This window comes from Rhea pennata, chromosome 2 (assembly GCF_028389875.1).
Source record: "Rhea pennata isolate bPtePen1 chromosome 2, bPtePen1.pri, whole genome shotgun sequence".
Lineage (NCBI taxonomy): Eukaryota > Metazoa > Chordata > Aves > Rheiformes > Rheidae > Rhea > Rhea pennata.
The window spans coordinates 131,054,261-131,080,659 of NC_084664.1; the positions used below are offsets into that span (position 1 = coordinate 131,054,261).

At 35.4% G+C, this 26,399-nt stretch overlaps 1 protein-coding gene across 2 annotated transcripts in view; it reads left to right on the top strand.

Annotated features, from left to right (window-relative positions):
• Nucleotides 1–24,984, top strand: part of TCEA1 (transcription elongation factor A1) — a 31,192-nt gene extending 6,208 nt beyond the window's left edge. Inside the window, exons 1-10 of one of the 2 annotated variants that reach the window (XM_062570360.1) lie at nt 1,094–1,149; nt 5,056–5,238; nt 6,487–6,592; nt 14,397–14,484; nt 15,514–15,662; nt 17,602–17,658; nt 18,673–18,827; nt 21,752–21,898; nt 22,813–22,884; nt 23,960–24,984. In XM_062570360.1, coding sequence (XP_062426344.1) covers nt 6,502–6,592; nt 14,397–14,484; nt 15,514–15,662; nt 17,602–17,658; nt 18,673–18,827; nt 21,752–21,898; nt 22,813–22,884; nt 23,960–23,968 — 768 coding nt within the window. In that variant the 5' untranslated portion in view covers nt 1,094–1,149; nt 5,056–5,238; nt 6,487–6,501 and the 3' untranslated portion in view covers nt 23,969–24,984. Of the gene's footprint in view, nt 1–1,086; nt 1,150–5,055; nt 5,239–6,486; nt 6,593–14,396; nt 14,485–15,513; nt 15,663–17,601; nt 17,659–18,672; nt 18,828–21,751; nt 21,899–22,812; nt 22,885–23,959 lie in introns of those variants that run through there. The other variant, XM_062570359.1, reaches the window with a different exon arrangement.
• The last annotated feature ends 1,415 nt before the right edge of the window (nt 24,985–26,399 follow it).

Below are 26,399 nucleotides of genomic sequence, written 5' to 3' on the forward strand. Positions count from 1 at the left end.
CAGAGGGAATGAGTAAGGAGTGTTTGAATTAATTATTACAGTAGTATGTTTGTATGTAGTTTGTTAGTGATAATTAGCCAACAGTAAAATCTCTGAAATTAATTTATTTATCCAGAAAAAACTACCGCTTACATAGTGTTACTTTATACTTTCCTTGTCCTTTTTGCAGAGGAAAAGGGGGGAAAGGAGGGGGGAGATCCTGTTGGAGTGATGTGGGACAACAATCCCACAACAGCTGAATAGTAAACAGGCAAGTTAGCTCAGATGTTATAGCACTTTAGCATGGGCTCTGGCTTCCAGGCTGAAAGAGGTTGATGCTTGGTTAGTCGGATACGAGCCGAGAAGTGTTCTCTGTCTGCGCTAATCTATGTATTTCAATGAATGTATTGTATTTCATTGAATACATTGAATGTAAAGATAAGAATGGCTGAAAATAAGATTTGAAAGCACTTCTTGCTCAGCTTTTTCATTTTAGCATTTACTGGTAGACACACTTAGTTTTCTTTTTCCATGTGGGAAACCATACTTGTTTCTGGTAAAATAGTATAACCTGAACACTATTTTTAAACCAATATACTTTCATGATTTTACCATACTACCATAAATACAGTTAAGAATGTTATTTGTAAAGAGATGGATTATTGATGGACATAGAGCTTTTCATCTCCAGGGTTTTGTCCTTGTATAGGTGAGGTCATTCAGAAATGAAAATTGCTGTTGTTTATTTGTTTCTGATGCTGTTGAGTGAAATATATCTGAAGTAATTTTCTAGAGGAAGTGAACTAATTAGACAGTATTTCTACCCCCTCTTCCGCTGCCGCCCCCCCCCCCCCAGGAGACACTAACTGGTATTTGTATTGCATAGGATAAAATTTCTCTTGTCTTGGCATGAATACTTTGAATTCTGAGTCTATGTCTGTTAATGGTTAGAGTGTGAGAAACAATTCTTCTTGTCCTAAAATTGTTTTGTTAAAAAATTAGGAACTGATAGTTTAATCTGGGAACTTTAAGGAAGTTAGGTGTATGTTGTTGAAATTATGTTTGAAATACCTGATTGCTTCTAAACTTGATTTTTTCTTTTTACAGGCTGGAGCACTTGATTTATTAAAGGAGCTTAAGAATATTCCCATGACCCTTGAGTTGTTACAGGTATGATTTTATATTGCTGGTATGTTTTAAAAATTAACTCTGTAATGGTGAGAGTGAAGAGAGTGAAGCTGGCACGTTTGCGTTGTTATAAGCATTATCATCAAATCAGCATTTTTATAGGATAGCTAATCTTACTTCAGCTCAATTTAGGGCACTTGTCATAGGTGTGTTCTTCCAGTAGCAAACTCTTAAAGTTGATCTTTCTGTTTAAGTTGAAAAATGGTTAATTTTGTCATGGACAAAAGGAAAGGGCTACTTAGAAATTTGCCTTACAGATAATCTTAGGTTCTTTCTATCATAGATACGACATGTTTCGCTCTGCCTTTGAGTAGAATCATCTGTTGATAGCTGATACCGCAGTTCTGTTTCTGGATTGAAAGTGAGGAGAGTCGCAGTTCGTACCTGCCCCATCTGTTTGATCAAAGACAGGTGTCTTCAGACAGACTGTACTTCATCATTTCCTTTTTCAATCCACCTTGTCCTGAGTACTGTCTTAGAGCAATTACACAGGCAACTTCAGCCCTCTTGCTCCTTTGTGCAGGAGGTTCTGGAGTGGTACAAGCTTGTGTAAAATCTCTCAGTTTGCCTATATCCATGTCTCTGACATAGTATGTTACTGTTACATTTTTTTTCACAAAAAAAGAGAAGAGTCAAGGGACTTTATCTAAACATCAAGTTTCAATGTTTGTCATGTAATTCAGCAGGCTTTTTGTCCAAAACAAATGGATATTAACTATACCAATGAAAAATAGCAAAGACAAGTGAAGACTCATTTTTCTGCCATCAATATGTACTGTCATTTTACTATAAGATCTGATTTGCTGTGGTAGCCATTTGAATTGGAAGAGATTGAAAACAACTTTTTGCTGAGTGACAGCCATTGGTCACATGGCTGTAGATACAGAATTAACTGAAAAGTTCAAATCTCAAGTGTCAGGGATTTGAGAATTTCACCTTCATGCATGAAGGAGCATGGCTGATGCAACACTGTATCAGTCTCCTCCTTCCTAAAAGCCTCTGTTAACCTAATTCTTTTGAGTTTCTTTATGCAGAACTTAGTAATAAGTATTTCCATAATAGATTTTAACCTTAGGAATGAAAGAAATCTCTGTGAATGCTCTAGAAATGGCTTTATAAGCTATAAATGTGAAAATGTTGCTATGCAGATATCATGTGCTTGATGTCGTGAATGAGACTAGAACACACAGTTTTACACCAAACAGCAGGATATTCTTTACCCATGTAAATTCTTAAGATGTTTATGGTAAAAGTAGATAACTCAATCCTTTTTAGCTGCATATGAAAAGCTTTCTTAGTAGCATTATCAACAGAGGAGAACTCTTGATTTTGATAAAAACAAACAAACCCAACTGCCCGCTTTTAGGGGCACTTCTGTGATCCTGACTTGACTTATAAACAGTTGCGTACTAATTCTGTCCCTTTTTCTATCCTATCTGAAATAAGCTTATTTTTTCCAATCCATATTGCAGATAACCTGTTTTTAAAGTGGATTACTATTTCCAAGAAAAGATTGTTTAGATCTGTACATTGGGAGAGGTCACCATGTGAATTTTTAAGAGAATGTTTCTCAGTGGCTTCAGTGGGTCTGAATGGACCAGGTATTTAGTCTACTCTTGCTCAATAGATTGACTGTAGCTTTAGTTAGGAGAGATGTATCCATTCTGCTGCTGTATCCAAAACTTTTTCCTCTTGAATAGAGGAATGTTGTTACACTGACACTAATTTATTTAGCAGCATATTTAGATTCAAATTTACAATATTTTTGTTGAGGGATATATAAATATGCAGAGTTAGCTGTAAGTTTTCTATGTTAGTCTGCCAAAATTACTTAAGCAATGGAGGGCTCAGAGTAACAGTTTAAATGGGGAGTAATCATACAAATTGCTTTGCTAGCCAGTCATTAGCAGTCTCGTCAAGGAGGATGCCACTGAGAAAATGGGAGTACTAACTTCTCTTCAGTGATTGAAATCATCTGTGAATGATGAAATCTGTGAAATCATCTGATGAAACTCAGGACATCCATTAAAAGCATACTTCCAAATTCATTTTTAAGCAATTTTGAAAACTGGCTGCATCAAAAATCTCTCTACAATCTTTGATGTGATGGATTCATTATTACTGTATAACGAGACAACTAACAACTTGTCCTGTGATGTGACTTACTTCAGTCTGTGCTGGGAAAATCCTCTGAACAATTTACAAGGGCTTGAAATAGAAGAGTGCACATCAGCAGTCTGGATTTAGCTTATGCTTATGTCTCTGGTCTTTTTTGCCTCATTTTTGTCACAGAAAGATGAAGTGGTTATGAACAATAATACTACTTTGTTGTATCCAACTTAAGTTAAATGTAAGCAAGCTGATCCTCGCTCAGTTATGCAGGGACTTGGTAACCATCATAACGTGATTATCTGGGAGTCTGAACTGCAAATCAATTTAGCAGCTGCACAGTACTAAAGGCATTGTTTCCATAGTGTGAATTTTGGGTAATGCACAGATGAACTGGGAGACAGTTTTTCATTCAGCTGGCAGACTCTCCTGGATACATGTACAAGTACGCAGAACTAAGCAGTGATGTATAGTCTTTGTTGGTGGCTTTTTGCTAGTTCATAAGTTGGTGGCCTATCAGACTTGGGAACTTGGAGATAGCTTCAAGGTTTGATCTGGCTCTTGTTTGTTTCAGGTGCTCACAAATTCTCTGTCCTGATGCTTTCTTGACATTTTAAAGTTTTTAACACCTTGGCTTGCTTCAGTGGTTGCTTTCCCTTGCCAGCTATGTTCCTTTCTTTATGTCTCTTGGTGTGAATTAGGGAGTCTTAATGAGAAGAGTGGCTGCCACTGTAAGATTTGTTTTGGGTTCAGTCATAGGTGACTTATATTGTGTGCCTGCCAGCTGTGGCTACTTCGACTATACTTTCAATGTTTTGGGGGAGAAATAGTTGTTTTGTGCAAGTCTCTGAGTCTCTTACCTTAAACAGGAAAGGAGAAATGCTCTAGAACTTGAGATGGGGAAGAGTGATCCATTCAAATGCATTTCAGATGTGTTTTTGACATGCTAAGGAGGGTGTCTTTTTTTCATATATCTACATATTCATAAACTGACACAGATACAAAATAATCCCAAAGATTAAATTGGACTAGGCGAAGATGTTGGAGTTCTATTTTCAGTTAAAATAATTCTTACAACAGGAGTTCTATGGCTAGAAGACTTGGTAAATTTCAAATGCCAATAGCTGATCTGCACAATAATTTTGAGTATAACAATATTTTGTGATTACTTGTGTCAATTTGCAGGCAAACATGTGGATAAATCATTCCTGCCTGTCTTCTTAAATGAGACCAGGTCAAGTGCTCTAAATTAAAGCAAGCAAGTGAGCTATGTTTACATACTACCTTAAGAAAGCCAAGAGCTTACACACAGTTACCGTAATCCTTTTCTCTTGTGTGATCAGAGGAAGAAATTAATTTGTTTAATTAGTGTTTTGAATTGTACTTACTTAGATAAGTTTGTATGTTGGTGTCTTCCCCTTTCTCTGATGAGAATAGGTAATGACTATCAACAGAGATTTTTTTTTTTTTGAGACACGTTTATTCAAGTATGAGGAGTAGTTGATGGAGTTCCAAACATATGTTAAACTTCACTGACTGAACATAATGTCCAGAGCATCTATTTGACATGTCAAAAGAGAGCAGTACTGATTAACAATTTAGACCTTTTTGCAACCAGTTGTTGCATCACACAAACGTATATGAAAGGGATATGTAGGCTCCTGTAAAGGCAGAAATGTAAAATTTTAGCCTGTATGTGGAGTTCTTGCAGAGAGATTCTACATATTCACACTCCATACTTGCCATTGGCTTTTACTTAGAACCATACTTACTGTGCAGGGGCTGAGGAGATGCTAGAAGGAATTGTACCACTGGCTCTCCATACTCACTTTCAGTAGCCTGTCTTCGGTGCTCAGCCACAGAAGGGGAAAAGTGAAAGGGAGTACAAGAGCTGCTGCATCTAGTTGGTGCTTTCTGTTAATGTCAGAATTCAGAGTCCATCCTGAAAAACTTTAGTTACAGGTGAGTAGCCATCCATTTTCTTTAGTCTATGATACATGTTGATAACTGTTGCTCAGACCTGAGGTTATTTGATGGATCTCCTTTGTTGAAACAACTGCGAAATATTTTAATACATCTCCAGTAATGTGGCATATCTATGGTGCTCAAAAAAGTGCCATGTGTGAGTTGCAAGGAGTAATTTACTGAAACAAATTTATATTTTTAGTATAACCGAAAGATTTGAGTTTTCCTTTAAAGAACAGAAAATATATGACAAACCACTGCAGAAATAAATAGATTAAAAAGTATTTTGTTGAGTCCCGGAGAGAGTAAATGCGACAAAACTGAGCATCCTAAAAATGATCTAAAAAATAGTCATCAAAGTAAGATGTCAAATAATAACTTGTTAGTAAATGCTGTTTTCCCTCACTCAAACTAAAAATGTGTAAATATTGTAAATGTGTAAATGTTTGTTATAGTAACACATTAGTCAGAAGTCTGTTAAAGTAAAACTTTTGCTGCTAAATTTGTGTCCTTACCTCCAAAGTCTTAAAGGAGTGGCTTGTAAATTAATGTCTTTTTCACTCTGTAGGTGGCAGTAGTGCCAAAGTTTTAAAGCCTGTCACTAACATGTCCTCTTCAAATGGTAGGCTATTCTTACTGTTTAAAAGCAGAAACCTTTGCATTTATGATTTAAAGACGCTAACTATTACTGCCAAAACTATTAGGCTCATAATACATGGTCACTCCCAATATTACAGCTTCTTTCACAGCCAGGGAATGGGAACTCTTAAGAACATTGAAGTGATTGAAACAGTGAGCTTCTTAAACCAGAACAGGAATACAGTCATTTTTTCAATAGGAGATTAATGTTTTCAGTTAGAAGCTTATCTAAAATCTTATGTAAGACTTGTTATGTTGTTAGATGTATTGAATATCATAATTATTTTCTATTTAAGTAGTTCTGTAGTTTATTTTTCTTTTTCTTGAAATAATTTAGGTTTTGTTTGGCTCTCCTAGCCCCCTGATCCTCTACCCCCCCCCCCCCCCCAAAAAAAAAAAACAACCCTGCTAAGGGGACAAGTGTTATTATTGCCGTCTTTCTTTGCAAAATATACAAATTTACAAAATAAAGTCTGTAAAGGCAATATTCTTTAAAAATACACATTTTTAAAAAAATACTGGGTCAAAATATTACTTTATGTGTGTGTATCTGTTAAATTTTCTATATATTACCATTTATGGTGTATATTTTTACTTCCGTTGCAGTCTACCAGAATTGGAATGTCAGTGAATGCAATACGCAAGCAAAGCACGGATGAAGAAGTTACATCTTTAGCAAAGTCTCTTATCAAGTCTTGGAAGAAGCTGTTAGGTATGACAGCACAAACTTTTCTTTTCTTTTCTTTTTTTTGAACTGTGTTTGCATGTTTTGACTATATGCAGTCTTAAATCCATGTCTGCCACTGCCTTCTAAATTTATCTATGCTGCTGTTTTAGTGTTGAAACTTTGTGCACTAATACAATTTTTTTTCCCCTTTGGCTACTGCCAGTGCATTAGTGCGTATTCACTGTATTCAGAGACAAAGTCAATGTACTTTAATTGGGACTAAGAAGCAGTAGGAAACTAGCTTCTGTATCATGACTCATTTCTGAAGTTTCATTGCCTGCTGTTGGGCTAGTGTGACTGTGCTGCAGCGCTAAAAGCTAATGAACCTGTTCTTGACTTGATTTCCTTTGTCAAATGTAATGTGTGTTTTGAAGAGTTTGTGCAGAACCTTATATAGAAGCATGGAGGCTTTCAAGTCTGGTTATAAAACGATTTATGAAGGGGAAAAAGCAGAGCAAAAAGATGACTTTAAAGGTCTCTCTTAACTTACAGACAATGACTATTTCTCTGAGTAGATCTATACTTTCTAAAATCTTCCTAGCATTAACTCACTATTTAAAATTACCTGTTTAATTTCCTATATAAGCAATGAATGCAGCTAAGGAATCCTTTCCGTTAATGTGTTTTTATTTAAGGATGTTTTGGAGCACCTGATTTGAATGTGGTTGAAAACACCCAAAGCTTAAAAACTATGTCTGAGATATTTTTGTTCAGTCATTGTGGTGTACTCTGTCTTATTTCTTTGTATCACATTTCAAATATATTAAGATTTAGGAAGCTTAAAGTTCTGGAACAGAAAACAGTTTTTATTGATTTCTACAGATTTCAATATTTGATACTGTATAGAAAAATATGCTAAGTATCAGGAAGTGTTAAAATCTCTTACTATTTGAAGTCAGCCTCAGTTTATCAGTTACGAAGTATTTTATCAAATGCTTTGCTACTCTTTTGTAAATGACGTAGAAATGACTTTATCCATTTGGCAGGATATATCTGGATAAAAAATGGACAAATTGTGACTACTTCCATAGTATGGTTTTCTAGTTTTTTGTATTTTAATGAGCAACCACCTTTATACCAGAGAGATTTCTTCACCCAATTTTAAAAAGTTAGATAATCTAACTAAGTTATTATTAGTAATTAAAGTTAGGTAATACTAGATATGCTCGTAAAACACTTTCGAAATCATGATACTGACCTTTATTTTAAATTAAAGATGTGTTTTACAAGCAATCTGATCAAAAATAAATGTAAAAAATCACATACTTTTTATATTGAAATTCCAAATTGAAAATTAAAGTCAGTATCTTACCACTTTTATCCACCAGATATATAACTGGAGAAATAGAGATTTTGTTATTCACTTGAAGTACCCTAAATACTTATAAAGCAGCAGTTGTATAACCTAGTTAAGTAGATACATGAATCTTCTTACACTTCATTTAAGTGGTAAATATAAAATGAATTTTAAAATAGCCTGATTAATTTTTTTTTAAGTTCATATTTTTGATACTTCAGGCAATTACATGGAGGAATACTGTTTTTTGGTAGAATACTGAGCTCTTGGCGGTAATTCTAGATAATGCTTTTGTTTGAGTTAACCCTTTTTGTAATCATTGAGCAAAGGAGTTACTATTGATTTCTTGAGATTACTTCTGCTATTTCCTATTTTTCTTTAATCCAGTATCTCAAGTCAGTCAAACTTGTCTTAATATATTGATACCTATAGGTGACTGTTCTTTAACTGTTCAGACTATTTAACTGAAACATACAGAGAATTATTCTCCATATGTTAGGACTAAAAGGTGTTCATGCTGTAAAAGTCTGGGATAATATTGTGGTGTCTGATGATCACAGTAGGTCAATCTAAGTATAGGCTGGTGCTGAAGAGGGATGGTCCTCATGTTTCTTGTTCCATGCTGTGCTAAAACAACTAGTGATCATATGGCTGTTCAGTAAGTTGGAGCAGGGAGCTGAGCAGATGGAAACTAATAATTGTATTTTTCTTCTGGACTGGATTTCGTCTGTTTCAGTTCCTTGATCTAACTTGTTTTGCCATTGCTGTGTCCAGCACAGGGGTTGTGGCAGTAACATTCAGATGGGGGAAAGGGGAACTTCCCCTTTTAATGACTCGCTACATTCAGATTGTCTTATGACAATTACTTGACTCTGCATTAAGGCTGCTTGCAGCAAGTGATACCAAACTTACAAGGAACTGCAGTATAAGCAGCAAATGTTTGAAAACAGTTGGATCTTGAAAAAAATCTTCTTGATCGTAATGTACACTTTATATTAAAGCATAGTAGAGCAAATGTTTTCACCTCTTGTTTTACTACTGTATACTCATTAATTCATTAGAACGTAAAATCTCATAACTCTTTGGAAGATAGGGCATCTAGGCTGTGTGAAATATGGGTGGGAATCTTACAAAGTACTCTTATTCTGTTTTATCATTAGTTTTGACTTTCTCAGAAGAATACGAAATACCATATGTTGAGCTGCTTGAGAAATCAGTTTCGATTATGCTGTTTATAGTGCATGTAAAATGGTATGGATCAAAGATGGCAACCGAAGCGGACAGCTGTTAATCGTTCCGAGCATTGTACTCAGAGATCTGAAGTCTTTGTGAGTGATTTTTATAAATGACATTTTAAATTTAGGAAAATCTTTGACTGTTCAGGTTGCATGTAATGAGTAAGTTGAATGCTTTTGGAACTTATGTTTTAAAAATGCATGGGAAACTTTAGAAGAAAGCAAGTGAAGTTTTGAATCACCAGAGCATGAGAAACGCTTATGGCTTGATTCAAACCATACCAGGTTACGAATGTTTTTTCAATGAGGTCAGAAGCTGGCCAGCAGGTGGCTTGCAAGTATTGACTGGTGAGGCACCAAGTGAGTTACAGTGCAAGATCAGGTTTTCAAATGCTGTTGCGAAAAAATTAAACCATGTGGCCTAGTTGATCATAGTTTAGATAAGGAAACAAATTCTGCTCTCAGAATAAAATACTGTTCAGTTGTAACACAGGATTTGCAAAGAGTGACTGTTTTACCAAATAAGTGAGAGTATATAGAATATGCTATGGAGACAATAAATATGTGCATATTCATTTAGGTTATAAGATGTGTGTGTTTGTTTTCAACTTAAAAGTTTTTCTTTAAGAGATTTAATATTTTTCATTGCAAGTAAATGCTTACTGAACTCTAAGTCAATACACTGGAAAAGGGTGTCCAGACCTTTAACTAAGTAAACTTAACTTCAGGGAGTTCATGTACTGGACTGGAAATGCAATATGACTGGACAATAAACTGACATTAAATATGTTTGTAATCATGTGTTGCCACTAATAAAAACTAAAAATGAACTGAGAGCTCTTTGAAATGCCTATTTCATAAAAATACATGTCTTTTTGAGTAATTTTGTTGTAAGAAAGAATACTTCAGTGCTTAAAGTTGTTGAGACGATAATACCGGCCAGACTATACAGAGATGTATTACTCAAATGTATTTGTGCATACAGTCTTTTGTTGTTTTGAACTGTTTGATTCTGCTGGAGCAAATTGGTACGGTCTAGGACTATCTTACAGGTATGTTACTGCTGTCATTCAGTCAAATTGTTCGAGGACATGAAATAACCTTCTGGATTTGCTTTTTTTTTTTTTTTTTTTTTTTTAAGTAATTGGAGAAACAAGTTTTTGAATTACAGTCTAATAGTGTTTATAGTGTTTAAGAATATTTTTTACTATTGATAGTAATTGTGTGGGTCTTTATGAGCTATCAGGTAGAATCAAGAACTTGATTCTGTCCAAAAATAGTTTTAGAACATCTCTTAATTTCCATATTAAGCGTGATCTTTGGAAATAATTTTGTCAGGTTTATATTTGGAATTATTCAGAGTACAATTAGTGGAGCTGTAATTTGCCAGGATCATCAGTGGAGAGGTAGTAATGCATGACTATATCCTATTATATAGGAGACAAAACATACGTGGCAAGTTCATGTGTCACACTTTTATCATTTACTATAAATTTTTTTAAAGGCAAACAGTGCCTTATTTTCTTGGTTATTTACAGAATTCAGATATTCCTGCTGCCTGTCCTAGTACTAGGAAGAAGCTTTTTGATTTTTACCTTCATGTCTTACTATATCCCGCAGAATTTGTAACAAACACACCTGCTTGTGCATCACAAGGTTGTTATTGCTCAGAGTCTGCAAAATGGGTCCTAAAGCTTTAATAAAGATGAGAATCACTCTTAAGTCATTGACTATGCCATCTGTTACCTGTTCTCGAATTTTTTTCTCTTATTTTAACTGAATCCTCATGAAACTTTCTGAATATTGGCGGTGATATGTGATTAATAATATATGACAACCTACAAAATGGAGTTCTCATATACTCCAAGAATATCAACCCTTCACTAACCTTTCAGAAAAATTCTTAGTGTTTTTTTTTTAATTTCTTAAATTTAGGGTTAAATTTATAAATTTGAATTAGTTTTTTTTTTTCCTTTTACTAGCAGATGTGTGATTGTAACTAGAAAAATCTACCATGAAGCTACTAATAGCTTCTGACATTCACATTAGTGATGTTGTCTCTGGTCATACATTATTACATTTAAAAGTTTATTTGGATGACAAAGAACACTATCGTGTCGTTTGAACCTAGAGAGATTATTTCATTGGAAAAGCTTTCCAATGATAAGTCACAGATGTGAACTGTGATGCAGTAGTGAGAATTTTGATAGTCTTATTCCAATGGCTGATAGTCAACAATTCATGTTATTAACTTATTCTTTACATTTTAAAGAAGAGGCATTAATATAACTTAGCTTTAAAAAAAAACCCTTTGTTTTAAGATTTAAGATGCGTCAAACTGATGCTGTGATAATTAAGTGTGAAGTTACGTTTTTCATTCCTAAAATTGACTACAATTTCAATTTATTTTTAAAAAGGAAAATTTTTAATAGCTGTAGAAACTTTAAGAAGTAATCATGCCTCTTTAAAGGATCTTATTATAATTTAAATTATCTAAATATTTGTATGCTCCTCTAGATTTTCCATTGTGAATCACTTTTGAGCTTGTGAACTTTTAAATACCTTTCACCAGAAGGCCATTTTTCATCTTAATTTGTTAGAATTTCTGTGGTTGTCTTTTGTTCTCATCAGCTGTCATTTGCCATTGACTTAGAACCTGGCCACTGATTTTTTTTTTTTTTTTTTTTTTTTTTAAGATTAATTCGTGGAGTCTCATTTTTAAGGAATATGTGGGGGTTTTTAATCCTTTCTCCAGAGAGTGGTTGACCTGGGATCTAGCAGACTGTTAACTGCCTACTGTTCTTTCTTTGATACAGTATTTAATAAAATAATAAATCCTTATTGATGTATTGATTTAAGAAAAAATACTGCTTGATACCGGATTACTTGTCCTCATTAACCTTTATGGAGCACAGATTGGAAAATACTGACTTAAACACTTAGGAAAATATTTTCAGCAGTCAGATATTAACGTTATAACTGTATGCTCAGATTTCTGAAACTGGATTAAACAAATATCTATAATTCTTCTCAAGTGATTAAAGAAATTGCAATTTTGAAGACATTTGCTCAAGATGGTCCAATTGAGGCGACTACTTGACCTTGATTTGAAGGATACTTGCATAGACTGTCACAGGTGTGGAAAGAGCCATACTTTTACTTCCTTCTGCTTACTCCTGCCTCATGTGTGCCCCTGCCCTCCACAAGTGGAAGAAGCATTCGCAGAATCAGCTTTTGCTGAACTGTTCACTGCTGTCTTCCTTCTCTGAAGGAAATGGTGGTGGGCTAAATGGAGGCATTTGGTAAACAGTAACTGTGAAAGAAAAATTATGGAGGCACATGAGCTGAAGCAGAGGTCTATTCTAATGTAGCTATGCCTTCTTCTAGAACCTGAGCTATACTTCAAGATACAAAGTGGTTCATCAGTTTATCTCAAAAGTTTGGACAAAGTTAATCAAGTACTTGAAAACAATTGAGGGTAAATGAGATTTATAAAATACATACATATATATGTGTACACACACACACATATATACACATACAATATTTCTTAAATTATCTAGCATTTGTGTACATTGCCACAGAGAGTATTCATGTGAATATGCATGTTAAAACTAGAGTTTGTTTTCTTTGGGTAATATTTTCTTTTTAGCAGAGAAGTTCTTTGACCCATTCATTTTATAGCATTGTTTTCTTAATGAAATTATCTTTTTAATTAGTGATACTTGATTGTATTGATATCTTTATTAGGACTTCTAAATATCATCTATATCTTACTAAAGTGTATCAATCCAAATGCATCATTTGCTGTGTTTTTGTTTTTAATGGAGGGATCTATCAAGAGTTAAATACAAGGTTATGAACAGTGGGGGAAGAAATCTCTAACCTATAAGTTTATGAAGGCTGGAGGAATATTCTGAAGAAGTATCCTTGAGTGTTTCCTTGGTACCTATACTGTTTCTAAGGCTCTGTTTTTGAGAAAAACGTCTGGAGACAGAATACTAGAGGGTTCTTGGTTGATCCAATATAGCTCTATGATCTGCGTTCACAGTGATGATTTTTTTGAACAAAGGCTTGAGATCTGTTGAACTCCTAACTTTTAATCCTTTTTAGTTTATTGTATCATTTCTGTGTAGATTTGAATGCAAATTGTGCATGTTAACAGTGAGCCAATACAATAATTTTATATTGTCAGAAGAAAAATTTTAAGCTAGGTGCTTGAGTAAGAGACCTGACTTTGGGGGGTGAGAGGCAGGGTCTTTCTGAAAATCAGGATATTTTTAAATGCTTAAGCAAGGATTTAGGTACCTAATTTAGGACGTCTTAATTTCAAAGGTTTGAGCCTAATCAGATTTTCCTATTTTACTTGATCTAGTTTTAGTACTCTTTAAAGTTTGTAATAGATGTTTATGCTAATAGTGCAGTCTACATGACTGGAAGAGAAGACAGTGTAATGGCAGATTTATGAGGGATTAGAGAAAGAGGAATCTACAAAATCTAACTTCAGATAACTGTGGCCAATCTTACTAGGCTTTCTCCATAGGCAGTAGAGGGAGTCATCCTTTCTAGAAAGGAAGTAAAAGCAGGAGCTTGGTTTAGTCCTTCTAAATTCCTCTTTACAATAGGAGGGCACCTCTGTGTTTCTCACTGAAGTGTTGTGAATGCCTTTTTTCATTACTGACTTCTTTCTGATGTAAAATCATCATTAAACATGTTCTTTGAGGGGAAGACAAGTTAAAGTCTTTTTAAATGTTAAAGCAACTGACTTTAAAGCAATCAGAAGTTAGTGCGTTTCTAGAGAGCTCTTCAAAAGCATGTGAGGTTTTCTTTTGAGTGTTTAAGTAGAAATCCTATGAATATAATTTAAAAAAATGATGTGCTTTTAGTGGGAACTTACATTTATTTCATGGAAGATTAATTCTGGAGACTTGATGCAGTAGTTTAAGAAGCTATTCTCTCTGCAGCAGAGTTGTCAATGGGAAAGTATAGAAATCTGTGTTTTCATCGTGTTTTCTCTGGCAGTTTAAACAGGTACTGAACTTGATCTGAAGCATCTGAAGTGCAGGCATACATTTCATTTTGCTGGGTTGGGATGGAAAGGGAGAGTCTGTATCCTAAAAGGAAGTCAAAGCATAATGGAAGCTGACACCATTTTTAACTGTCTCAGAAAAAAATTGTCAAAGATATTCTACCACTGCTTTGAATCAGTTACAGTTTCAATGTAAAAGGAATTTTTGATGTTGTTTTTTATTTCCAGATGGACCTTCAACTGATAAAGATTCTGAAGAAAAGAAAAAGGAGCCTGCCTCTTCCTCACAAAGCAGTCCTGAAGCAAGAGAAGAAAGGTACGTTATTTGTGATGACTATACAAATAATCTCACTTAGATATAAATTAATACTAACCTGAGAAATCAACCAGTATATGCACATAGTTAAACTTTTATCGAAATGTGTCATACTAGAGGCAGCTTCCACATTCTTCTGTTAAACACATGCTGTTGTAAAAAAAATGGTGTGTTGTCAAGAAAGTAAATCATGCCATTACTAGCATTAAAAAAAAAAAGAAGAAGAAGGAAAGAAGGCTGAAAGCCACTGGTCAAAATATGACCAGACTAGTTAAGAGTGTTTGTTCTACCTATCTTGCGTGTCAAGTACTCCTTTTCTCTCAATACTACTACAGAGCTCTTTGAACTGTAAAACAACTTCTAATTGCAATTTTCTGGTAGAATTATGTATGTTAGAGGCTTAGAACACTTTTTTTGTCTGTTTGCTTTTTATTAACAAATACTATCTCATTCTACAGCCTTTTTGGTAAATGTAAAAGTATGTTATCAGAAGAATAGGCCCATGTTCATGACATGTTAGGAGCTGAAAAACATTTGCAAAATAGTATCAGCAAGCCCATAGGGTTTTTTATGTGAACCTGCTTTTAGTGTATCTGTTTACAACAGATAAAGTTGAAAAATCTGGTTTATTATTTGTAAAAACTACATTAACTCTTTGTTTGTGACCATGGTACCCCTTTAGTATAGTAAGCAGTTACAAACGGGATGTTAGTAGTATTTCTTTCCTGTTTTAAGTTCCATGGAGAAAAATGTTTTCATGTTTATGTACAGAAGAGAAAACTCAGAATTTAAACTTATATCACATATAAAAGGATTAAAAAAACATCCTTCTCTGTATAGAATTCGCCCTGGTGAATATTCCATAGCTACTTACTAAATTATAGTAGAGCTATAAATAACTTCAAAAATGTGTCCTTTTTTACTGATTACCATACAATGGATGTAGCACAAGAACTGTGTTTTGCCCTGGAACTAAGCAATTGATGGGAGAAAGAAACCTTTCATATTCATTTTTTTGCCTCTTTTTAGCGGTTCAAGTAGTAATTCCAGCAGCAGGAAGGAAGAGGGTAATGCTCCCTCAAATTCTTTCATCCCTTCTTTTCCCCGTGCTCCAAGCACTTCGGATTCTGTACGAGTGAAATGTAGAGAAATGCTCTCCGCAGCTCTCAGAACAGGAGGTGAGCTTTGAAGAATATATTTTCAAATTTAACTGTTTCCATTCTCTCTACCCTTTTCCCCTCCACAAGTTTCTGAAATTTCTATGTCCATTTGTATATATATACCTGTAGGCCAGTTGTGTAGGTTCATCCAAACTGCAAATAACCAAGCAACCTTGGCAACAGTGGGAATGTGTTGATATTTATTTAGTTAGCTGATGATACAGGACACTTTGTGGCTTCCGTTTGCCTAGTATCTTGCCTGCAACAAAAACTTTTTTTTTTTAAATGGTACTTTTTAGGATATTGCCTCCATAATGCCTCACTTGAATCTCTTTGTAGAAGCTGTTATTTTTTATTGTTTTTGTTGTCTGTGAGAGAATCACTGTATACATGCCTTCTTTGCTTACACAAGAGATTCTGTGAGCCTTCAGATTCTGGTTATTGAAATATGCCTTTCAGTTTTGATTTAATCTTGAAGCCTCATTGAAGTACTTATAATGAAGAATCTGACCTTGCTCGTTCTTCATGCCTTTTGGGTAACTGTAAATTGCTTTACTGTCTAGGTTTTGTTTTCGATTTTTTTTCCCCCTCCCTCACGTATACTTGGGTATCTTTAAACTGCCAAATGGAATGGTAAACAAGATAGGAAGCAAACTGAAAACTGGACTTTTTAGAATGACTTGAATTCCTTCTTGCAGGTCTTTCTCTTCTACCAGGACTTACAACTTAGCTCCTGTTTTTCCTGTTACTAGCTTAATGCAGCCTGCCCCAGTGTAAGGGGACTTGTGAAACATCTGTTTTCACACTTTGAATTCAGTTAAAGATTCAGAAACAGACAGTTATCAAAGCTGACTGAAGACCATAGTTTATTTACCTGTGGATTTATAGTTTATATTTATTTTTATAATTATTTTAATAGTTTATTTTATTTGTTTCTATATTTACGTTCTAAAATAATTTGTGATCAGATGATTGCATATAGCATTTTAATATTCGTTTCTGTGTAGCTGTAATTTTGGTTAGATTTTCAAGAATTTTTTGCAGTATTACTTCCTGTTGCATGTATTGCCTGATGATCCGTGAGTCAAATACCAAACTCAAAGTACAGTTATTGTTTTTGTTTGTAATGGCCTTCTGCATGAGACAGGGAGAAATGGTGTCTGGATTACTGACTGAAGTTTGTCCATGCTAAAATGAGAAGGAAGAAAAGCATATTGCATCTAATTTATCCTAAGCTATGTTGAAAGACATGCATTTTTGAGTAACAAATTTGGTAAGAAACAGTAAACAATTATCTTTGAGACTTTTCAGGTCAGGTGTTGCATTATCTTCAAGATTATCAAGGTTTATTCTAAGTTGTATGTTTTAAGACACTTCTCTGTTTGCAAGTTTTTTTTAATATCTAGTAATATAGTTTCTGTTGTTACTCCCTTGCTTATACACACTCTCATGCACTCCCTCTCACATAGCGCACACTGATGCACACTCACTCATTAATTGCGCACACTTGTGTTGTATGGACTGAAAGAATTGATAAAACCATATACAAACATTTTGTTTCTGTAGTGCAGTTTTTCTACACGTGCAGATATGCTGTGAAGATAGGTAGCTGGTTGCCAGGCTGAGCAGAATGTGAAATCTTGCTGTGTGACAAGGTTTTTGTATTGCTGTTTGTAGCTAGAATTCTTTTCTTTTTCCTTTTTTTGGAGAAAAATCTGAGGCTTTTTTTCCTACTTTTTAGCTTCTGTTACTCTTCATTTCATTTGTCTTTGTTCTTCAAAGTAACAGGCTAACAAAGTTTTGAAAGGAGAAGTATATAGTAAACTTTTCCTATACAAAAGAAAATTTGTGTTTGCACAGTTTACTCTGTTTCAGAGTTCTGGAAGGGATCTCAAGGTGATGTAAAATACTGGTAAGACTGTCAGGTTGCTAATATTCTAATTTTTGTTTTCCTCAGATGATTATATTGCTATTGGTGCTGATGAGGAAGAACTGGGTTCTCAGATTGAAGAAGATATCCTTTGTTGTACATCTCTGTGCTCTAAAATAAGAATATTCATTAGAAGTATTGATATGTTAAAAATGAGTTGACTTGGTCCTTATATTAAATATTCTTTTATTTCATTTAAAACCAAGCAAACTGTGTTCAACATATCTGTGCAGAAATTCAGTGTTTTAAAATACCTCAAACTAAGTGATTTGCCTTTAAACTTGTAAGTATATACATATATGTATATACACACACGTGTGTGTGTATATACATATATATATATATGTATATAAATGTACTGTTACAGTTCTATATCTTTTCTTGCAACAGCAATATTATGTCTTGCTTAAGTATTCTGAGCCAAAATGTTAAGCTCTTGGATGTCTTTTAAATCTGTTCTTATTAGTACTTTTTTAATTTTAACATCTTGATTTCAATTTCTATGAATTCTTTCTATGTGAATTTGGAGTTTTCAAGAAAAGAGGTTCTGGTAACAATGTTTGAACAGTTACAGAGCAGAGGTGTGTGAGCTTCTGTTTTGGGTTGTTTGGGGGGGGAGTTCTTAATGCATAGAAATGATTTAAGTTTCTTTATCTAATGTGCTAATGTGCTTCTGTAATTACAGGCAACTGTCAGTCCTGTTAAGGAATTTCCTGTTTGCTTGGAAAATTTGTTTTAAAATTTTATTAATGAGCTTGCCAATATTTGAATATTTAATTTAGAAATTAATTCATCCTCAGAGTGAGGCCAAGGAACTGGTCTTAAATTCATGGGTGTTCTTTCAGAATTTCTGTTAAGATCCTACCACCCCAAAACACCCCAAATTCCACATTTTACTGACCCATGTGTGAAACTATGGGTAGGCCAGGGAGGGCAGTGGAATATTGTCTACTACGTTGAATAGGAAACAAACTGTTGTCTGACTCTGAAGGGGAAAAAGGGCTTGATCTACAGTGTATTGCTTTACAAAGATTGCCCCCAAACTGAATGCTTGATGGTATTTACTTGTTAACGTTTTGTTCCTTAAATCCAGAGCACCTATTTTTCAAGAGTTAAAAAACACTGATATGAAATACAAAAATAGAGTACGAAGTAGGATAGCTAATCTCAAGGACACAAAGAATCCAAACTTAAGGAAAAACGTACTATGTGGGAACATACCTCCTGACAAGTTTGCCAAAATGACAGCAGAGGTAAGTAGAGAATAGATCTTGAACTGTTCCCCTATTTGACTTATGTCCTGGCCTGTCTGTTAGCCATAGAATCAGTAAGGTTGGAAGGGACCTCTGGAGATCATCTAGTCCAACCTACCTGCTCAGCAGGGTCACCTAGAGCATGTTAGGCAGGGTTGCATCCAGGCAGGCCTTGAAGATCTCCAGAGAAGGAGACTCCACAACCTCCCTGGGCAACCTGGTCCAGTGCTCCGTCACTCTCACAGGGAAGAAATTTCCCCTCACGGTCAGGCAGAACTTCCTGTGCTTTAATTTCTGCCCGTTGCCTCTTGTCCTGTCACACGGGACAACTGAAAAGAGTTTGTCCCCATCCCCTTGACACCCTCCCTTCAGGTACTTGTACACATTGATCAGATCCCCCCTCAGGCTTCTCTTCCCCAGGCTGAAGAGGCCCAGCTCTTGCAGCCGTTCCTCATAGGGCAGATGCTCCAGCTCTCTGATCATCTTCGTAGCCCTACACTGGACTCTCTGTGGTAGCTCCATGTCTCTCTAGTACTGGGGAGCCCACAACTGGACACAGTACTCAAGATGAGGCCTCCCGAGGGCTGAGTAGAGAGGCAGGATCACCTCCCTCGACCTTCTGGCAGTGCTCTTCCTAATGCACCCCAGGAGACCATTGGCCTTCCTGGCCACAAGGGCACATTGCTGGCTCATGGAAATAAAAAGTGCAGATAGCTTGTACAAATTAAAAAAAATATGGCTTGTTTGTGGCTTGCACGGTCTGAATTATACTGGGCTGTGTTGGGGCAGAGGGAATGGAAACTTTGTACGTTAACTGTTTCTAAATGTCTGATTTCTCCAAGTCAAAAGTCAGGTAAACTGTCTCCTGTTACAAGGAATTTACACAAAGTGTGCAGCCATTGGAAGGCCACATTATGAGTCAGTGATAGCTTTTTAAGTTCATGGAGATGTATAGAAATACGTCTGGCTTGTGACTCCAAGCTGTCAAGCCATTCACCTCTTTGAATATGTAACATCATCATCAGTGTTAGTCTGCCCTGTCATTTGTATTTTTCAAATGCTGACCTCTGTTGTTTTATTTCTGTGCAACATATAGCACTGTGATTTGAAAGGTCAAGTCCCTCTTGTGTTGGTTGTCTTAGTGCTTATTTAAAGCTTATCTCAAATTTGACAGAATACTTCAAGTGTCTTTGAAGGGAACTCTTTGCAATAAGTAAATAGAGCCCTAAATGATGGGGGAAAGAAGTTAGGAGAATTGCCCTTTAAATCAAATTAAATTTCTGTTCTTGAAAGAATATTTTGAACACTTTCATAGAAATTCCTGTTACGATGCTTACTGTCTTTACAAATCAAAACAAAGGTAGGAATCGAGAAGTGCGAAATTAAATGTTATGGAAGAGAAAAATGAACTGTGGTTAACACCTGACATGAGTTTTGTAGCTCTGCTGTTACCTATTACATTCTCCCTCCCCACCCCATATGTGCACGTGCACGTACATGTGTGTGCTCGCAGTCAGATACCAAGGACTATCTTGGAAACTGAGGAGAAATTAAATTTATCATCAAGTAATGAAAATCTTGATTAACTTTGTTCTAGAGAACGGCGTTTTCTGTAGCTTTGTAGAGAGGGTAGGGCAGACAGGTTGATAAAGGAATCTGCATAAGGAAATGTGGGTGGTATCTTCAGTGAACATTTTGATTTTTTTTTTTAACTCTAGGTGTATGTACACGTACACAAACATGTTTCATGTTGTCTAGTGCTCATCATTTAGGTTTCTTATTCCTGTCTTGGATGAAGATTGTAAATTTATTGAAATGATGTAGAAAAGTTTCCTTGAGTATGAGCTGAATTCTCAGGAAGTGATAGATTGCTAAGAGATATTATAGTTTATATTGTCCTTTAGTGACACTGCTGCGACATCCCTGATAGAAATCTGACTGAGTCTTGATTTGGAATAGCACTTTTCAAAAGTCTTCCTGAAAAGGAAACTTGCTCTCTGGCAGTCTGGGCTTGGTGGGGCTAACAGCAAAACAATGGATTTGGGATTTGATTTTTCATGTGGAAAAATATTTTGTCTAAAATCAGATCCTGTATCTCCCTGAAAAAGCATCACTGGGTTATCTGTCAGGAAAAACTCTTTTATTCTGCTCTGTCTTTCTCCTGTATCATTGTTAGTGCTGCGTTTTATACTAGTGATTCTTAGATTTTTATTTATTTGTTTTTTTGGAGAGCCACTGCCTGGCAGTCAGGCTTGGTGCAAGCTTTGTCGTTGTGGTGTATGTGGTATACAATAATGAGGGACCGTGCAATTTGGCAGACCATTTTAATGTGCAGGCGTAATGCAGTCTATGGATCTTCGCTTTGGAATTGTACTTCTAAGTTAAATGAGAAATACTAGTACTCTGACTTCTGTAATGATCTGCATGGCTAGATACTGGCCTGTATGGCTATGGCTATACTCTATTTCTTAGTACAAATATGCAAATAGTTAAAATCGTGTTAGTTTTTCATATGATAACTGACTTCTGTGTGTCAGTGAGGTAACTATGCAAGTATCTAACCTAGTGAGAGTACTCTTTTTTTTCTTAATCCTTCTGTCCCTTGTATCTGTTATTTTTCTGAAGCTCAGAATTGTATTTGCAAGTGAATGTTTCTAGCTGTATTGTAACTTCTGCTGATTATCCAGGTGCTCAAAAAAATTGAAGATTTAAATTTTTTAGCTTCTGTGTTGTGAAACATCCCAGTTTAAGTCTTATAAAATAAAGAAAAAGATTTATAGAATTACTTTCCCTTTTCATAAGAAAATTTGTAGATTCTGAATCAAAATGGTATATGTCTTCAGAATAATATGGTATGCACACTAGTAAGAGTTTGCTTAAAATAAAATCTCTTGTAAACTCTTTCTGCTGTTTATCTGTAATAGGAAATGGCAAGTGATGAGCTGAAAGAAATGCGCAAAAATCTGACCAAAGAAGCTATCAGAGAGCACCAGATGGCTAAAACAGGAGGTACCCAAACTGATCTGTTTACATGTGGCAAGTGTAAAAAGAAGAACTGTACATACACTCAGGTACATAATTACTCAGATTGTTCATTTTTCTTTTTCAAATTTTAACTTCTTTATAAAGATTGTCAGAAAAATAGTTCAATTACAAGATTAATATGTAACAAAATGTTAACAAATTACAAAATTTAGCGAAGACAGTTGGAAGTACTTAAATGTGCTTGCATGAAGAATGTTTGTTGTATTAGTTCATGAAAAATTTAATGTTAATCCCAGCTGAGATTGAATAGCTTGAAATGTTGGTTTCTTGCAATGCTGAGTTTTTACTTACTCTTCCGATTACATCTTAATGACATGCTGTTAATACAGAAGAATTAATTTACTGCTTAATATGGTTGAAGTATTTTTCTTCAAAGAGTAAATAGCAAAAATACAGGTACATATAATTTATAATTTTACTAGCCGTAGACCCTGATTTATAATCATTCCTAGAACCTTTTCTTGTTTAAGGCACTTTTTGTATCTATTTCCTAATTAATTTGTTTAACAGTGCTGCAGGGCATGCCTTTTTGATCATAGAATCAACTAAATTCATAATATAATACTGTATTATAGATTCTTGAAGTAGAAGGCTGTTTCTCAGTCATAAGACATTTAAGCCTTTTCATCAGTAAATATGTGGAAAGCTATACTGAATATGTAGTTTTACTGCAAACTATTTTCCTAGAAGTATGTGCACAGTGCTTCATTGCTGAAATTGCTATCTTTAGTATTTTTAAATCTGTCAGAACTTAAGCTTGTAAGTCTGCTCTATAGTCTATACATAAATCTGATTTAAACCGGTATGAAAAGTTAACTTGTGTTTTTATCCAAATGTGTTTCCTAAAGGTTTAAAGTTTAACATTAACATTGAATGTATACTAGCAAAAGTTGAGGATACTAATTTTTCTTTTCCACTTTGGCTCTTGCCTTTGCTGAAGGTTCAAACCCGCAGTGCTGATGAACCTATGACAACATTTGTTGTGTGTAATGAATGTGGAAACAGATGGAAGGTAAGACCATTAAACTGTTCAACATATTTGCTAGTAGATGGTCAGGGTCTGTGCTTAATTTTCTATTTTACAGTAAATAACAAATGAGTTTCTCTTGACTTGTGGTTATCTCCTAACCCACAGATTAACTTAGTATGTTGATATTGCCAAATAGCTTTAGGTTATAAAAAAAAAAAAAAAAATACCCTTGGTTGAAGATGTGAGAACACACAGGTGGGGAGGGGGATAGGTGAGAAAAGTCAGGACATTGACTTAGACCTTGTGACATTCAGATACAAATTTTCTGCTTTGCTTTGCAAAGCTGTGGCAAGTCCATCTCTGCTTTTGCCTTTTTGAACACCAAAAGATGTTCTAATCCTCTTTTAATCTGTACTTCTATGAATAAAGTAGATCTTTTTGATCTTTCATTGTTTTTTCTTTTGTTTTTTTGTACTCTGAAAAGAATGGCAAATGAAAAAGAGAGAACTTCTGCCAGATTCCTGTGTCAGGACAGGAAGTGTGAGATATTGATAACTTGATTTAGTTTTTTAAACTTCAGGAAATGGGAATTTCGAAAGCTTCTGGGGAACAGTGATAGTCCAACAAAGTGGAGAAATATCTAATGAAGGACTGTTCAACTTAGGTTTGGTAACATGCAGTATAAAGCACAATATCTTTATTCTGTTATTTTGCAATGTTAAGGGTGCTGCAGCTCTGCAGAATCGTGTTGCGAAGCATACCCTAAGAGAAAGCAGAAAACAGATTTGTTTTTCTTACGCAGTTAAGTTTTATGTATCATCTGACTGAATATAGATCAAGTCTATACTCCAGGATATCTAAATAATTTATAAAGTTTAGAAATTGTGTGACACAGCACATAGAGTTCATTTGTCTCTAAAACTTTCTGTAAGATGGTGGTTAGAAAAAAAACTCAGTTTCTGTGTAAAGATGCGTAAGTGAAGGAATGCTAGTGTGATATAAGCAAATGCTTAAACTAATAATTTCCACATCCTAAGTATGATGTTGTTTTCTTCTTGCAAAGGTTTAGAAATAAGCTGTATGAAGATCTCATAATATATTTGTTTTCTTTTGACAGTTCTGTTAGAAGAAGAAATTATCAAGACATCTGGACCAGTATGAAAGTGGATTTTGTAATTAGCTTTAAAAACTAGGCTAAACATCTAGCTTCCTGCAAAAATGAGGGTGTTTTTTCCTTTTTTCTTTTCCTTTTTTTTTTTTTTTCTGTTAAGCAGCGTACATCCCTGAAGTTAGCCTTTGTTATGACACAACCATCATTTCGTTAAATGCCTTCCTAGAGTTAATAGTCAATAGGGCCAGGTTGCTCAACTGTATGGTGAATGTTAAAATATTTTTTCATTTTTATAAGTAAGTTGACATTAAACTTTTACCAATTAAACATTTTGGTAACTGGCTTGTTTTTTCCTAACGATATGAATAATATACTGTATTTTTTTTACAGTCTGAAACATGCATTCTCTTCCCATATGTATTTTACCTCTCCACTTCTGTTAAATTGTAAGAATGGATTGTGTTTCTTATAGCTGTGTTTACTAATACTGCAAAGAGAAAAGGCATCCAACTTCATTTTAAGCATATTGAATTCATTTGTTAACTGAATCACATTTGGTTAACTCTCTGGTTTGTACATAGCATTTCTGAATTAGTACTAGAATTCTGATCATGGGTTTTGGAAATTTATTAATGGATATGTTTTGCAATAGTTGGTTAACCCTGTTTATGTAACCAGTTTTGATCAGTGCAATTTATTTTGTTGCTCTAAAGTGTGTATCTTATGTTCTATCAGTAGATATTATTTCTAGGAACGTCTTAGAATACTTGGCTAAGATAAACTGACTGGAGTATTAATAGTAAATTATTTTCATATAAATGACATCAATTTTGTTCATGAACTGAATTTTGAAATGTAGAGTAACTAACGTAATTCCTTATCACAAAAGCCAGAAGAACAAGTAAAATGATAGAAATGCTGTTTGTTAGAGCTTGTTCTTTTAGCAGTGCACATGTTTAAAAGTATTTTCCACACTTTCTCAAGAAATATCAACGTCTTTAGAAGAGATAAAACATTTACATTACACCTGAGTTTGTATTATCATTTAATTTATCTAAGCCTTAGGCTGAGGAGGTTGATCCTGGCAATGTGTACAGAATTCTTGGGGGAAGTATGTGCAGTTTCTGGAGAATAAATTGCTTGACTGTAAAGGATAAATGGGAGGGTTTTTTTATTGGTTATTTTTTGTGTGATGAAGGCAGACTAAAGCATGGGATAGTATGATGACACTTTAGCCCTGAAGGGCAAAAAGTGTTTGTTAAATAATTTATAGAGCAAGCTTTATTGGTCAGCTTGTGCAAGGAAGAAAAACAGGCTTTTCTCGTGAAAGGAAAAATGATTAAAAGAAGAATTTAGTTTGATTATAGATTATATATACAGCCATTTTTAATGCAGAAAATTGTTCAGTATTTCAAAGTTTCTTAAATAACTTTCTATAAAAACAGTGGTTTATATTATTATTCTAATTCAGAACAACTTCTGTGTTAACTTTCAGAGTCAGTCAGTATTTTGACCCTATGGCAGGCTTGTTTAAGAGTCATTTAAAGATGCTTTTTATTATTATTTTTTTTTTTACGTTAGGACAACAGCAAATGAACTGTAGATCATATAATCAGTAAAGTTGGAAGGGACCTCTGGAGATCATCTAGTCCAACCTACCTGCTCAGCAGGGTCACCTAGAGCATGTTAGGCAGGGTTGCATCCAAGTGGGCCTTGAAGATCTCCAGAGAAGGAGACTCCACAACCTCCCTGGGCAACCTGGTCCAGTGCTCCGTCACTCTCACAGGGAAGAAATTTCCCCTCACGGTCAGGCAGAACTTCCTGTGCTTTAATTTCTGCCCGTTGCCTCTTGTCCTGTCACACGGGACAACTGAAAAGAGTTTGTCCCCATCCCCTTGACACCCTCCCTTCAGGTACTTGTACACACTGATCAGATCCCCCCTCAGGCTTCTCTTCCCCAGGCTGAAGAGGCCCAGCTCCTGCAGCCGTTCCTCATAGGGCAGGTGCTCCAGCCCTCTGATCATCTTCGTAGCCCTACACTGGACTCTCTGTAGTAGCTCCATGTCTCTCTAGTACTGGGGAGCCCAGACCTGGACGCAGTACTCGAGATGAGGCCTCCCGAGGGCTGAGTAGAGGGGCAGGATCACCTCCCTCCACCTGCTGGCAACACTCTTCCTATTGCATCCCAGGAGACCATTGGCCTTCCTGGCCACAAGGGCATGTTGCTGGCTCATGATCAACCTGTCATCCACCAGCACTCCCAGGTCAGCCAGCAGAGCCAGCTGGAGAGCAGAGCTGCTCTCCAGAACGTCAGCCCCCAGCTTGTACTGATGCCTAAGGTTATTTCTCCCTAGATGCAGGAGCCTGCACTTGCCCTTGTTGAACCTCAGGAGGTTCCTCTCTGCCCAACTCTCCAGTCTGTCCAGGTCTCTCTGAATGGTAGCGC